This window comes from Gracilinanus agilis, chromosome 1 (assembly GCF_016433145.1).
Source record: "Gracilinanus agilis isolate LMUSP501 chromosome 1, AgileGrace, whole genome shotgun sequence".
In the NCBI taxonomy this organism is placed as follows: domain Eukaryota; kingdom Metazoa; phylum Chordata; class Mammalia; order Didelphimorphia; family Didelphidae; genus Gracilinanus; species Gracilinanus agilis.
The window spans coordinates 679903601-679918682 of NC_058130.1; the positions used below are offsets into that span (position 1 = coordinate 679903601).

The window sequence follows — 15082 nt, forward strand, 5'->3', positions numbered from 1 at the left end:
GCTATGAGCATCTTAATATGCCACGGAGAGCTGGAAGGTTGGTGAACGTTTCTCAGAAAGAATAATACTTACATGTAACTGAGCACTTTCTGTAATAAATACCAAAGTGGGTTTCATAGCTGTAAACTGTATACACTGATAACTGCAGGCTCGTCTGTAATGGATGTAAATGGTTTTGCTTGGAAAACAGAATCTAACTCTCCACTAATTTTTTTCTTTTTTAGTCACATAATTGAGAATACTGAATTGTTAGGAATAAAGAGTCCATTCTATGCACTTCAACGGTTGATCAAGACCATCTCTATTTGGAAAGCTCGAAGTCCATACACTTTTTTTTTTGTTGTTTTTGTTTTAAACAGCATAGACAGAGATGTAAGTGCTAGATGCCAAGGATGGCTTCAGCAAACCCGATAAGGCGTGCCAGATTCCAAGGCTACCTTAATACTGGCAAAGGCAGAATAACGCGGTATATTTACAATACATAATATAATTCACCTCATGAGGTGGACCTTAAATGAATTTCGTATTCTGTAACAGCAGCTATATACACATTGTGCACAGGATTACAAGGAGGTGGCAGCCGTCTGCTTTTGCTAAAAAGCCCGTCTTGCATGTACGATGTGCAACGCTCAAAGACTCGCGCTTTGCTAGTCGGACAAGATGTGCACGAAGGACACAGGGAAGACCCCCTTCCTCTCTGGATGGCCTTCGATGTGACCGATCTGTAGGGAGAGAAGACACGATCGTCAGCCTGGAAATTCTGTGACTCTACCACTAGCCAATGATTTGCCTTTGGTCCAGACCAGTGGTGGGATCCCTTTGTGGAGGGATGGAGGAGAGGCTCTCCCTGAGGTGGAGAATCCCTTCCCTGATGTAGAAGAGCGACTCGTTTCTGACTTATATTTTACTTTTGGACACCTTTAATGGTTAGAAGACTAAACTGGCCCTTCAGGGACTGACCCACTGCTCCTGGTTTTGCTCTTCTAAGGTCAGTGAGAACAAGCTGAACTCTTCCAACATGACAGTTCTCTTCAGGTGAGAGGTGGAATGACTTATCTAGGATCACATAGCCATGAGTCAGAGCTCGAATCTGGGTCTTTCTAACTACAAGGCAAGTCATCTCTACATTATATCATACGACTTCTGGTAAAACATGGTGGTGGGGAAAAAAAATCTAATACAAGTCAAAGATCTAGGAGGCTTTGAGGCTTTATTTACTTTATCCTCCTCATTTCATGAAGGAAGAATCTGAGGACCAGAGAAATAAAATGATTAAAAAAAAACCTGGCATTTATTTAGCAAATCATTTATCTGCAGTACCTCATTTAAGCCTTTCAACAACTCTGTGAGGTCATTACCTTAGATATTATTAGTCTTATTTTACAGGTGAGAAAACTGAGTCCCAGAGAGGTTAAGTAATTTTTTCATGGTCTCAGAGCAAGTAAATGTCAGAGGTAGGAGACGAACGTAAGCCTTCTTGATTCCAAGTCAGTACTCTCCAGTCAGTAAGCCATATTGCCATTTGCCCAAGATGTTCCAGGCCAACCTAGAACCCAAGCTTCTTGATTCCCAGCCCAGGCTTCTTCCCTCTACCCTGTGTTCCACAATGGCTTACGGAAGTCCCAACATATGCTGCGTAAAGCGCTAACGGAGGGCTCTGTGCCATGCTTCCTTAGGGATCTAGTTAATGCAAAGAGAAAAGCATTCAGCAACCCGAAAGGCGAGGGAGGAAGAGGAAGTACATGTGTTAGCTTAAAATAGGAGATAGTTCTCGCATCCCTCCATATAGCATGATGGGTTAAACACAGAGAAAGATTCCTTTTGGGAAGTTAACGATGGTGTACCTACCTCCCAGGGTTGTTGTCGAGAAAATGCCTCACATTTACTGAATGTTTTAAGGTCCTCAAAGTACTTTATGCAGATTTATCTTATTGGTACCTCAACAAACCTGTGAAGTAGATACTATTCATATCCCCTTTTAAGAGATGAGTAAACTGAGGGCTAGAGAGAGTCTAAATGCTTTGTCTAAATCAAAGAGCTAATTAATTATTGGAAGAAAGATTTGAACCCCTATTTCCTTGACTCCAAGTCTAGTGCTCTGTCCATTATGTATAATGAGGGTGTCCCCCTGCCCTCAGCTTAGGTTAGCGTTCTTGGACCACTGTGTTAGCCCCTACATGACATTCATAGCCTTGCAATCTCACTGAGTCTTGGTTTTCTCATTTGTAAAATGGAAGTAATAACATTCACAGCTTCAAATTTGTCCTGTAACACCCTGATTATGGGCAAGCCACTTAACTTCTGTCTGCCTCAGTTTCCTTAATTTTAATATAGGGATAATAAGAGCACTTATCTCACAGGATCAAATGAGATATTTTTAAAGCACTTAGCATGGTACCTGCACAGAGTAGATACTTAATAACGCTTATTCCCTTCTCAGAAAATTTGTGAAGTACTTTCATAGTACTCTTAAAAATTAAATAAAGATAAAGACAAAGTCTTTTTGTTCTCACTCTACAGATGAGAAAACTCAAGCGTAGAGATGGTAAATGACTTGGACGGACTTCAAAACCAAATATCCTAGTTCCAAGTTCAGTTCTCTTTAACCTTCACTTTTCCACTCAATTCAGTTGGTGTAAGAAAATTGCTTTGTGAAATATGTGTTATATTAAAAATTTCAGTCTTTTCAGTCGTGTCCATCTTGATGATTCCATTTGGGTTTTTCTTGACAAAGATACTGGAGTGGTTTCTCATCTCCTTCTCTAGCTCATTTTACAGATGAGGAAACTGAGATCAATAGGATTAGGTGACTTGATTAGGGTCACACAGCTAGTAAGTGTACAAGACTGGATTTGAACTCAGGAAGATGAATCTTCCTGACTCCAAGTCTGGCACTCTCTCCATTGTGCTCACTTAGACATAAGCTGCTGCTAGTATTATTCTTTATATTTATTTGGTTTATTGTATACAGAATGTGTTATGAATGAGCTTAAAAGTGGATGGCAATTAACAGAAGGGGATGGATAGGTTCTCATGAGAATGTGACTTTTATATCTTCATCCTACAGTGTCTTCCAAGGACCATTAACTAGAGGCACTAGTTTCATGCCTGGCAGAAAAATCACTGATTACCTCCCTTAGTAGAAGTTCCTCTTTGTAGAGAAGGAAACCACATTTAATTCTGTCAAAAAAGGGGAAGATCACCTTAAGAGCAACCAAAGGGACTCTTGTCAATAAATTCATCTCTCCATAAAAGCTTTTTTATGTTTTTTAAAAAGAGAATAAGCGTATCCTTATGGATAAGTTATCTTAGCTGAGCTATAATTTCCAACCAATTCATGACTCTTCCTCTGCCTTCAGACATGCACAAGTCTTCAACATCCTTAAAAAAACCATCATTTGGTAATACATGTATAACCCAATGGAATTGCTTGTCAACTCTGGGAGTGGGGAGGGAGACAATATGAATTGTGTAACTTTGGAAAACTTGTGTGTAAATTTGTTTTTGAAATAAAATAAAGAAAAAATCATCACTTGGTGGGGCAGGTAGGTGGCTCAGTGGACTGAAAGCCAGGTTTAGAGAGGGGAGAGGTCCTGGGTTCAAATCTGGCCCCAGACATTTCCCAGCTTTGTGACCCTGGGCAAGTCACTTAATCTCCATTGCCTAACCCATAAGGGTTACAGAGTATTGATTCCAAGACTGAAACTAAGGGTTAAAAAATAAAACAAAACATCCCTTGATTCTACCATTCCCTCAAACTTATTCTCCTTCTTTTTATAGTTAAACTCCTGGGAAAAGGTGTCTATACACATTATGTTTATTTTATTCTTCCCTTATTTCTTATTCACTTGAAAGCAGGCTTCTAATTTCCATACTCATTAAAATGACTTTCTTTATAATTATCGAAGATCTTTTAATTGTCAAATTCAATGATCTTTTCTTAGCCTTTATTCTTCTAGACCTTTTGTGTAGCATTTAACACTGGCAACCACCCTCTTTCCCCAGTATGTTTTTTTTTTAATTTTTAAACCCTTAACTTCTGTGTATTGACTTATAGGTGGAAGATTGGTAAGGGTAGGCAATGGGGGTCAAGTGACTTGCCCAGGGTCACACACCTGGGAAGTGTCTGAGGCCGGATTTGAACCTAGGACCTCCCGTCTCTAGGCCTGGCTCTCAATCCACTGAGCTACCCAGCTGCCCCCCCTCCCAGTATGTTTTTGAGACCCTGCTGTCTCATTTCTTCTCCTACTTGTCTGATTTGTGTCCGACTTTCTAATCATCAGCTGTGTCCTGGGTCCTTTTCTCTTAGCAACTTCATCAGTTCCCATCAGCTCAACAAATCAACAAGCTTTTATAAACTACTATGTGCTAAGCATTGTGCTAGATGCTGGAGATACAAAAAGAGTCCCTACACTCTAAGAGCTTACTTATGTACAAATGGGGAAAACAATATGCTTATCTATCAATCCATCCGTCTGTCCATCTATCCATCTATCCATCCATCCATCCCTCTACACAATACACACAGAGAATAAAGAGTCTTGAGTAGCTATAGGGAGGGTGGAGGGACTGGAAAACTTCCTGCCTTTGATTGAGAGCCAGGCCTGGCCAAAGGAAGTTTTGGGTTCCTAGCTGTGGGAGCCTGGGCAAGTCACTTAACCTTAACTGCTTTAAGATTTAATTTAATATCAGTAACTCCAAGTATTTATTTTATAAAGTTTATTCATAATCACTTGGAGTAGAAGAAAAAAAGAAATAGAAGTTAAAAACCTAATTTTCTAACTAAAGTAAGACCATGTGTGTAAATCCTCCTGCCTGTCTGAAAGTCAGCTTCAGCAGCTGTGTTCAGGGAAAGAGAGAGAGAGAGGTGGGGTCACACCAAAATATATATTCCCTATGTTAGCATGTAGCATAAACACGCAAATAGGATTCTGGGTAAGAGAGTCCTGGGGACCAAAATTCTATCCATACACTGCTCAGCCTCTACCACTCTTCTGCCTTGGAACCAATACTTAGTGTTGAATTGAAGACAGAAGGTAAGGTTTTTTTTTAAAGGTATAAATTTACTAAATTTCATTTTCTCATTTGAAAAAATAAGCTTTATTTTAAAAAAGCACTCAACTTAACTATGAACATGATATGATCAAATGTCTTAAAAGTATTCCTCTTAGCAGGAAATAGTGTTAGAGCTCAGCCTTGAAAGAGGCCAGGGATGCCAAAGAGGTGGAGATGAAGAGGGAAACCTTTCCAGCTCCGAGGGAACAGTCAGTATGAGGGCACAGAAACAAAAGCTACCTCAGTTTCCTCACCTGTAAAATGGGGATAATAAGTTACCTACCTCCTAAGGTTACAGAATACATCTGGGTGGCTTAGTGCTAGGTCTGGAGTCAGGAAGATCTGAGTTCAAATCTGGCTTCAGGCACATCTTAGCTGTGTGACCCAGGGCAAATTCCTTAATCCCTGTTTGCCTTAATATGCTGGAGATGGAAATGGCAAACACTCCAGTATCTTTGCTAAGAAAACTCAATGGACAGTATGGTCCATGGAGTCTTGAAGAGCTGGGTATGATTACACAACAACAACGACAACAATTCAAGGTTGTTGTGAGGACCACAGGAAACAATTAGTGTAAAGTGTTTAGAACAGTGAGTGCCTGGCACAAAGTAAGAACAGTACAAATTTTAGCTGTAATTATGACGATGAAGATTCATCCAGATCCCCCACACCCTGAAATCATTGGGTATTGAATAATATATATATATATATATATTTTGTATTTGCTAGAATGGGATCTTCTTGAAGGCATTGATTTTTTTTTGGATCTTTGTGTTCCTCGTGCCTAGCACAAAGCTTTACATGGGCTCGCTTTTCTATTAAAGAATAGAAATAGAAAAACAAGGGTTCCACAAAGCCTTGGACTGGTGCAGAGTTTTGCTCGGTATTGGGATGTTGCTATATGGCATGTACGAACAATGAAATGCCTTTTCTGATCATTCTCAGAGGACACAGAACTTGGCACTACAAAATTAGATTGCTGAAGAGGATGGGATCTTTCCCTACAAGAGTGGGAACTGGTCTCAGACCTCTTTCAGGCTTCAAAGACACTCTAGTATGGGTAACTGCTATTCTGTGTTTAGAAAATAATCTGTCTCACTCATTCTATGCAAATCAAAAGCAGGGAGTTTAACAGGACTCGTGAATTCCCAAATGGATGCTCTATGAGATGAAAAGAGGCAACACCAACAAGTGAGAGCAAAACAGGTGTCCAGAGAAAATGACTGCTGTGGTACAGAAATGAGACTCAGTGATATTTCTAGAGCCTTTTTCGCAATGGCAGGAGACACGGGATACTTACCCACCACTCTTGGTCTTCTTCACCGGTGACAATAATCACTTCTCCTTCTATGAACGTGAGCTCATCATCATTATCGGCCTGACAGTCATAAATGGTCTTCACTCTCCTTACTTTGTTCTTCCCCTTAGATAAAGAAAATGTAATTTTAGCCAGAAGAGCAAAAGATGAAGAGAGAAATGGAGATGGGGTGCTCCATTATCAGCAAACTTGACTTAATGCCTTTTTTTATATGTGTGGGAAAGTCAACACTTTGGGGGCAGAGCCTAGTTTCATCACAAAAACACCAAGAGAAGTCTGATCTTTGTTTTGCCTCCATAACCCCATCTGCGTCACTCTGCCCAGCAACATTAGTTTGCTGAAATTATAGAACCATCTAAAAATGCTTCAGGAAGAGATGATGTCAACTGAAATGTGCAACTTCTGCATATTTAATATTGGGTGTTAACGATTTCATGAGTCTCAAGAAAACTGGCTTTACCAGGAAGAAACAAGCTGGTTCAAAAACAAGGGAAAGGAAGCAGTTTGCCTAGACTTTCTTACTGGGTTTTGGAATTATGTATTGTGCTCTACTTCACTTTTAGTTTTCCATTTTTGATTAGTTCTGACTTAAGGATTTGGGGCGGTAGGTTTTCTGTCCTATGCAAACAAAAACCAGGAAACAAATCTAAATATGGTTCTAGCTCATTGGCTAACTCAATTTATGGAACATGAAACAGAGAGAGTAGTTCTGTGAGAATTTATAGTATCTACAGAAACTGGTGAGAAATGGATAGTACAACTAAAAAAATAATAATGATAATGGTGATAATCATATATATACACACACACACACACACACACACACACACACACACACACACACACACACACACACACATATATATATATATATAGTACTTTGAAGTTTGCAAAGTATTTTGCAACTATTATCTCATTTTGTCCTCATAACAATTCTGGGTGCTAATGCTACATCTATAACTATCCCCATTTTATAGAAGAGGAAACAGAGGCTGAGAGGTTAAGTGACTTGCCCAAGGCCACACAGTTAAGTCTCTGAAGCTAGATCTGACCTTATATCTTCCTGTTTCCAGGTCTAGTCAGTCCAAAATCCATTATGCCACTTTATAATGAGGATACAGCTGGTATCCTAAACAAGTGGTCACACTGCCCTGCTTCCCTATTCACTTCCCTCTTTTAAGTCACTGAAAGGTTTTACTCTTTTACTTTCTACAATACTGAAATATAATCATGGGCTCACAAAATTATATCTGCAACTGGATACCTTTTTCTTCTTACAACTTAGAATCAGAGATGCTCAAGAGTCAGGAAAGACTCTAGAGGTCACAGATTCACAGATTCACAGCTGGAAAGGACCCTCTTTTTTTGAGGCAATGTGGTGCAGTACATGGAGTGTTGAACTTAAGATTTAGGAAGACCAGAGCCCCAAAAGGCTTTGGATGCTTAATAGCTGTGTGACCTTTAGAAATATCACATAACTTCTCAGGGATCTGGTATCCTCATATCTAAAATGAAGGAGTTGGACTCTATGACCTCTAAATTCTTTCTAGATCTAAAACTATATTTCTATGATTCCATTCCCTTTAAGTTTAGTTAGTCCAATACATTTCTGCACAAAACCTGATCTCCATTTCCCACAAGTGGTTCTCCAGTCTTGACTTGAAAACCTCTAGTGAAGGAAAATTCATTCACGTCTTCCTGAAATCATCCCTTTCACTTTTGGATAATTTTAATTGTTAGGAAGGTTTTATTTACATCAAATCAAACTAAATTTGTCTTTTGATGCTTCTACTATGGCATCTACTTTTGTCCTCTAAGGACAAGCAGAATAAATCCAAACTTTTTTCCTGTCTAAACTTTCTCCTCTTTTGTGACAAATTTAATCCCTGCTTTTCCTTCAACTACTTGAACATAGCCACCATATCTCCCCATTAAATCTTTTTCAAGTCCACCACCAAAGTTCCTTTTATCCAGTCCTCATAGAATATGACTGGGAGAGGTCTTCTAACCTAATTTACATCATGCGAGAATGTAATGAATGGCTAATTAACTTGGGTGAGTGGTTTTGTGGTTCTATTTCTCCTAACTTTATACCCAATCTCGGTGATTTACTCACTGTGTTAATTTTTCTGGGAAGAGGCACTGGTGTCTCTGGCAGCGTGGGCGTTAGGTCATTGGAATCTTCTGATGCTTGCTTTTGGAGAGAGTCTCGAGACTGGACATTAGGAGAGAGATCCGTAGTGTGGAGTTTCTGATTTACCTCCGAAGGCTGGGTCTTCGGTGAGCTTTCTCCAGCTTGGGATTTGGCCAGCAAGTCTCCTAGTTGTGGCTTTGGGGGCAGGTCTTTTATTTGTGGTTTTGGAGGTAAGTCTGAGAGTTGTGGCTTGGGTGGCAAATCTCCAAGTTGAGGTTTTGGGGGCAGTTCTCCTGGTTTAGGGGGTAGATCTCCAATCTGAGGTTTAGGGCCCAATTCTGTAGGCTGAGGTTTGGGAGGCAGGTCTCCAGGCTGTGGCTTCTGTGGGAGCTCCAGTGGCTGGGGTGATTTCTGAAAGATTTCTGGGGGGACATTAGATTTATCTATGGAAAGATGATGGCTGGTTTCGATTTTCCTTAGTGCCACTGATAAAGCAAACAACAAACAAGGAATTGGTCTTAATATTACACAATAAAGGGAAATTCTGATTTCCATCTATCCCATTTATCTTAAAAGGCACCCAACACTCTAAAATGAACAACTGATAATGAGACATCTCCAAGGGGTAAAGAATCTCCAAACTCTGACTGAAGGTGGAGGTGTGTTTATAAAAAGATAAAAACCAAGAAGCTAGGCAGGCATCTGAATAACTTTATGAATAGTTAAGGTAAGAAAAAGATGTTCAAACTATCTACAGATTTGATGGTTGAAACTGAAAATGTGAACTTGTTGACTGAAAAGGAATGGTTATGAGATGATATTGTAAAGTTGAAAGACAAACGGACAATTCTGTCTGTCTGAAACAGCCAATGTGTTAATATTATATTAAGTTTGAATTTTGTTCTCTTCCTCTCATGCTTAAGCTATTTGATAAAGAGGACAGGAAAAAGCACATTTTGCATGGCTTTACTTGAACATATTTCACAGGTCCATTTCTGCATTCCCATCACAACATGGGAGAAGGCTACAGGTTTCTTGATGAGAACATGGTGTCATTTTTATTAAGTTGAACTGAGAAATGTTCCTAGAGAGCATTCTTGAATAATTGATTGAGAGGTTCTCAGTAGGAAATGAATTATTTTTATATGAAATCATGATACAATGAAAACTGGGCACACTGTCACTCTGTAAGAGGCATTAATACTTTAGAGAGTGATATGCACTGATCTACAAGTATATTGCATGTGAATTTTTAAAAGAAAAGTTCTCTCAACCATCATCAGTAAGAACACTCTGAAAATCAGAAAAATTACTGAATGCCTCTCCAGTGCTTCCATTGGAGTCACTAACTCAGAATCATGTAGAGGGTGATACAGAAGAGGTGGTAGAGTTAGTTATTCTTTTGTTTAAATAATTTTTCAAAAATTAGATTTTAAAACAAAACTCTTATAATAAACTCCACAGTCAAATAAAACATATTTCCCCACTGGCCACGTCCAAAAAACAGATTGTCTCCTTCTGTACCCTGATTCCATCACCTTTCTGTCCAAAGGTGGTAAGCATGCTTCACCACTGACCCTTTGGGATCATGGTTTATCACTGCATGGATCAGATTTTTTAAGCCGTTCAAAGTTTTTTTTGTTTAGAGTATTATTGATTTTGTGTAAATTGTTCTAGTTTTGTTCACTTCACTCTGCATCAGTTCATGAAAGTTTTTCCATTTCACTCTGAATTTGTCCCTTAGATAATTCCTTATGGAATAATACGATTACTCAACATTGATTTGATTTTTGTTCAGGGATTCCCTAATAGATGGGTGCCACTTTGGTTTCTATTTCTTTGCTACTACAAAAAACTGCTAAAAGAATTTCTGTACATATGGGTCCTTTCCTTTCTTTGGAGAGAGAAACCCCTGAGAAGTCCTAGATGGGGGAAGCAGGGAGAACATGAAAAAGGGAACTGGATCTGTGACTTGGCTCCTGAAATGAATTAATAACTACCAGGTGCTACTTGTAGGTAGGCAAGCACCTCACCTGCTTCAAGCATTTTTCTGTGGTTCCTATACCTGGGCCTATTTTTATCTCCTGATTTGTAGAACCTCACCATGAATACCACCCTACTCATGCTGTAAGAATAATTTATTTTAACATTTATCAAATTTGTTGAATGAAGAGCATTTTGCTAGGTGCTAAGTGAGATGCAAAGGTTAGACATGTCATAATGCTTTGCTTTTTGTCCTTTTAGCTGAGTAGAAGACACAAACACACATAACTATGAAGTGGAATGTTCCATGATTACCTAGGTGCATCCAAGAGGACAAAACAAAGTAGTATATTAAGACTAGGGCGGGAGTAATCATTAGCAATGTGGGGAAATCAAGATAAGGTGGCCTCTGAGAAGGGGTTTAAAAAATGAGTAGGCTACCTTCTAAGAGATAGGTTAAGGGCATGAGAATGAGACAACTATACTTTGGACATGGCATCTCCAAGAGGAAGTGAACCGTCAAACCCTGGTTCAAATCTTTTTTAAAAGATAAAAATTATTTTTGGTAGGTACCTAGATGTTTTGCTTAACTATATATATATGTTAACAAGGAATTTGTCTTTCAGTGGGGGTGGGAGAAGGAAAAGAAAGGTGGGAAAGAAAAAATAAACTTTTAAAATGAAAAAATAAAGGAAAACTTGAAAACCAAACTGTATTTAATAGAGACCTACCTACAACTTTATGTATAATCCTTCTTTTTAACTATGCATATGCAAATGCCCATTCTATTTGGTGTTTATTAAGTTCAGAATAAAAATAAAGATCAACAAAAAAGGATAAGTAAGAATTCAACAGGTAAAGAGAGAGAAGACATAGCAAGGTTAGGAAAATATAAAATTTCTGCTAAAATAAGAGCATGACATCTATTTTTACAAGATTTCTTTGTGTTCTCACTTTCCTTAAAGACTGAATTTTGAATCCAATTCAATTCATTGCATTTTGAACTTGGAAATCTAATGATGATGATATAAATAATAATATAAAAAGAGGGCAGCTGGGTGGCTCAGTGGATTGAGAGCCAGGCCCAGAGACGGGAGGTCCTGGTTTCAAATCTGGCCTCGGACACTTCCCAGCTGTGTGACCCTGGGCAAGTCACTTAACTCCTATTACCTATTCCTTACCACCACTCTTCTGCCTTGGAACCAATATACAGTATTGATTCTAAGATGAATGGTAAGGGTTTAAAAAAAATAATAATATAAAAGAACTGCTCACATTTCTGTATCATTTTAAGATCTATAAAGGCAATTTCTTCCTAACAATCCTGAGGCAGATAGTATTATAGTATTCCCACTTTCACAGATGAGAAAACTCTGGTACAGATGGTACAATCCAGATGGTACTATCTGTATGATCTATTTATCTGCTTATCTTTCTCTCTATCTCTCTATCTCTCTCTGTCTGCCTTATCTATCTATCTGTCCATCTATGCCAAATTTCTAGTATCAAGGAACATTCAAACTTTAAAATCAAATTATATAATAATTTATACAATTATATAATAATTCATACAATTATATATTTATTCACAAAATTTATATAATTATATAACAAATTATATAATAATATATTAATAATATGCATCACATAATAATTATATAATAATAATTAATTATATAATAAAACACAAATTTTATCATCCTGCCTTATTTTGTCTTTAAGATATTTATAGAAGAATCTAATAAGAACTCTTGTCCATGTTCACTTTTAGGACACTTTTAGATTTGGGGAAAATGACCTCAAAGCTAGCTACACCTTTTTTTTGAGAGCCAAAGCAAATATCCTGCCATAATATGAATGAAGAGCCTCAAAAGGGCAGGGCCTGCAAAAGAGTTAACTTTTATCACCTATACTTCCAGGACTTTTCTTGTCTCTTGATGACCCCACTGAAAAGCCCTTTCTGAAATAGCATTCCTAAATTACAAGAGGCCTCTATTTTTTGAAGAACCAGGGAAATGACATGTTAGAATGGGGCTACAATATACTGCTACATGAAAGTACACTTCTGATTTTACAAAGTAGCCATAATTTCATAATTGTAGGGGGCTCTTGGTATAATATAGTCTTCTCAGTAAGCAAATCAGATCCTTCAGACAGTTCAATTCAATAAATTCTGCACTGTATGCAAGGAGCTGCACTAGGTGCCAGAGATGCAAAGACTAAAAATAGAATACTCCCTGCTCTCAAGGAATTTACATTCTTCTGGGCATATACAACATGGAAGGAGATCACTTGCTCCTTGGAAGGAAAGCTATGGCAAATGTGGAGAGCATACTAAAAAGCAAAGACATCGCCTTGCTGACAAAGGTCTATATAATAGTTAAAACTATGGTTTTTCCAGTGGTAACATATAGCTATGAGAGTTGGACTGTAGGGAAAATGAGTGCTGCATGATGCTTTTGAAATGTGGTACTCAAGAAGACTTCTGAGAGTTCCTTGACAGCAAGGAGAGCAAATCAGTCAGTTTTTAAAGAAATTAACTCTGACTATTCACTGAAAGGTCAAATACTAAAGCTGAAACCTAAATACTCTGGCCATATAACAAGACAGGACTCAATGGAAAAAAACCCTGATGCTGGGAAAGATTGAAGGCAAAAAAGAGAAGGGAACAGCAAAGGATGAGATGAATAGAAAGTATCATGGAAGTAACAAAAATAAGCTTGGACAGGCTTTGGGAGACAGTGGAAACGAGAAGGGCCTGGTGTGTTATGGTCCATGGGGTCACAAAGAGTTGGGCATGATGGAAAGACTGAATAAACAAAAGAGATAAGTAAATGCAAAGCCGTAAAAATTACTACATAAAATTTAGAGCTCCAACTACAAGGATAATCGTGAAAGGTGTTAGGGAGATGTATGAGGCAAATAAGAGTTTAAATGACTTGTTCAGGGCCATTTAATAATTGAGTCTAGATTTGAACCTGGGTTTTTCTTGACTCTGAGTCCAGAATTCTAGAGGTAAAGCACACTACCTCCTGCAAAGCATAGTTTGTAAAAGAAAAATCACATCAATAATTTTTAAAAGCTCATTTGAAGTAAGGATTTAGTTTTCTTTCTACAAATAGACCAAAAGGATTTTAAAACTAGGTGTCCTCAATGATGATGATGCCCTATGTGAATTACTGTGAATGAAAAATTAATTGTTTGGATCATCTTCTGCTGAGAAGCTTGACCTGAAGATATTCTGGTGAGGCGGACCTGGCAGTCCCATGCCATGACCATAGATCACAGGGAAGGGACCACTGAGATCATTTCATTTACTCTCTTACTCTATACATGCAAAAATTGGTACCCAATGAGGTTAAATGTCTTGTCTCCTGTTCCACAGACAAGAAAGTAAGAGAATTCATAACTTAATGGCCACGCCACTCTGGAAAGCAATTTGGAACTATGCCCCTAAAGTTACTAAATTGTGTATACCTTTTGACCCAAAGCAATACCACCAATAGGCTTGTGGTCCAAAGAGATGAGAGAAAGAGAACTTATAGGTACAAAAATACTGATATCAGCTCTCTTCAGGGTGGGCAAAAACTGGAAAATGAGGAGATACCTTCCTATATGACAAACTTTAGCCATTCCCCAATATAGGAATATTGGTACAATGTGAAGATGGGTTTTATTCTACTCTGTCCATTTTAGATTTAATCACCAAAAGGGTAAACACCCCACTTAATCCTCAAGTGGGAGAGGTCTGTGACCCACGTGTGCAAGAGTGGGTAACAAATCAGAATCAACTGACTGTCCCCATGGCAGTCCTAAGCAAAGCCTTTGTTGTAATTGGTACACATGAAATGGGAGGAAGGCACAGGAAGTGATGAGAGAAATGGTCTTGATAAATTGCAAGAACTTCCAGGGCCTGGGCTCTCTTCAGCCTTGAACTGGACCTGGAGGAGCTCTGGCAGAGGACCTTGGGACTGCTTTCTATTTCTCTTTAGAACAACACATGGGTGAGTGGAAAAAAGGCTGACTCCCTTCCTTAGTTTCCCTGGAGGTACTACCCTCCAGAGGGGTCTCTTGACTGGGAAGAGGCCTCCTGGCTAAAACTTGCCTTAATTGATCTTTAGGCTCTCTGGCTGGGGCCTCTGGAGTCCTGCTGGAATAAGGTCAGGGCCTGAACACATAGTCTAACTCAGTGATGGGCAAACTATGGCCTGTGGGCCAGATGCAGCCCCCTGAAATGTTCTATCCTGCTAAGGGACATTATTCCTAATTTGATGAATACAATGAGTAGGATACAATACAATGAAACTTCAAAAGAGATGCCTTAGAAACAGATGGACAGATGAGCATTTCCTTTCCTTTGGCCCCCTCTTTAAAAAGTTTGCCCATCACTGGTCTAAATCATTAAGCTAGATCTCTTACTCTGCCCTCTTCTCATTTCTCTACTTTTACTCTTTCCCTATATTTTATAAATAAATTGTTAAAAAATAATTTGGAATTAATATATATTCATTTCCTGGCTACTACCCTTTTGGATATTCAGTCTAACCATAATTTTCCCCTTTACAACACAAATGGTATCAAAATAAAAAAGA

At 38.5% G+C, this 15082-nt stretch overlaps 1 protein-coding gene across 1 annotated transcript in view; it reads right to left on the reverse strand.

Moving 5' to 3' along the window:
* Nucleotides 1-281: 281 nt before the first annotated feature.
* Nucleotides 282-15082, reverse strand: part of ASAP1 (ArfGAP with SH3 domain, ankyrin repeat and PH domain 1) — a 400440-nt gene continuing 385639 nt past the window's right edge. Inside the window, 3 exon segments of the mRNA XM_044669204.1 lie at nt 282-722; nt 6356-6478; nt 8490-8992. Coding sequence (XP_044525139.1) covers nt 648-722; nt 6356-6478; nt 8490-8992 — 701 coding nt within the window. The 3' untranslated portion in view covers nt 282-647.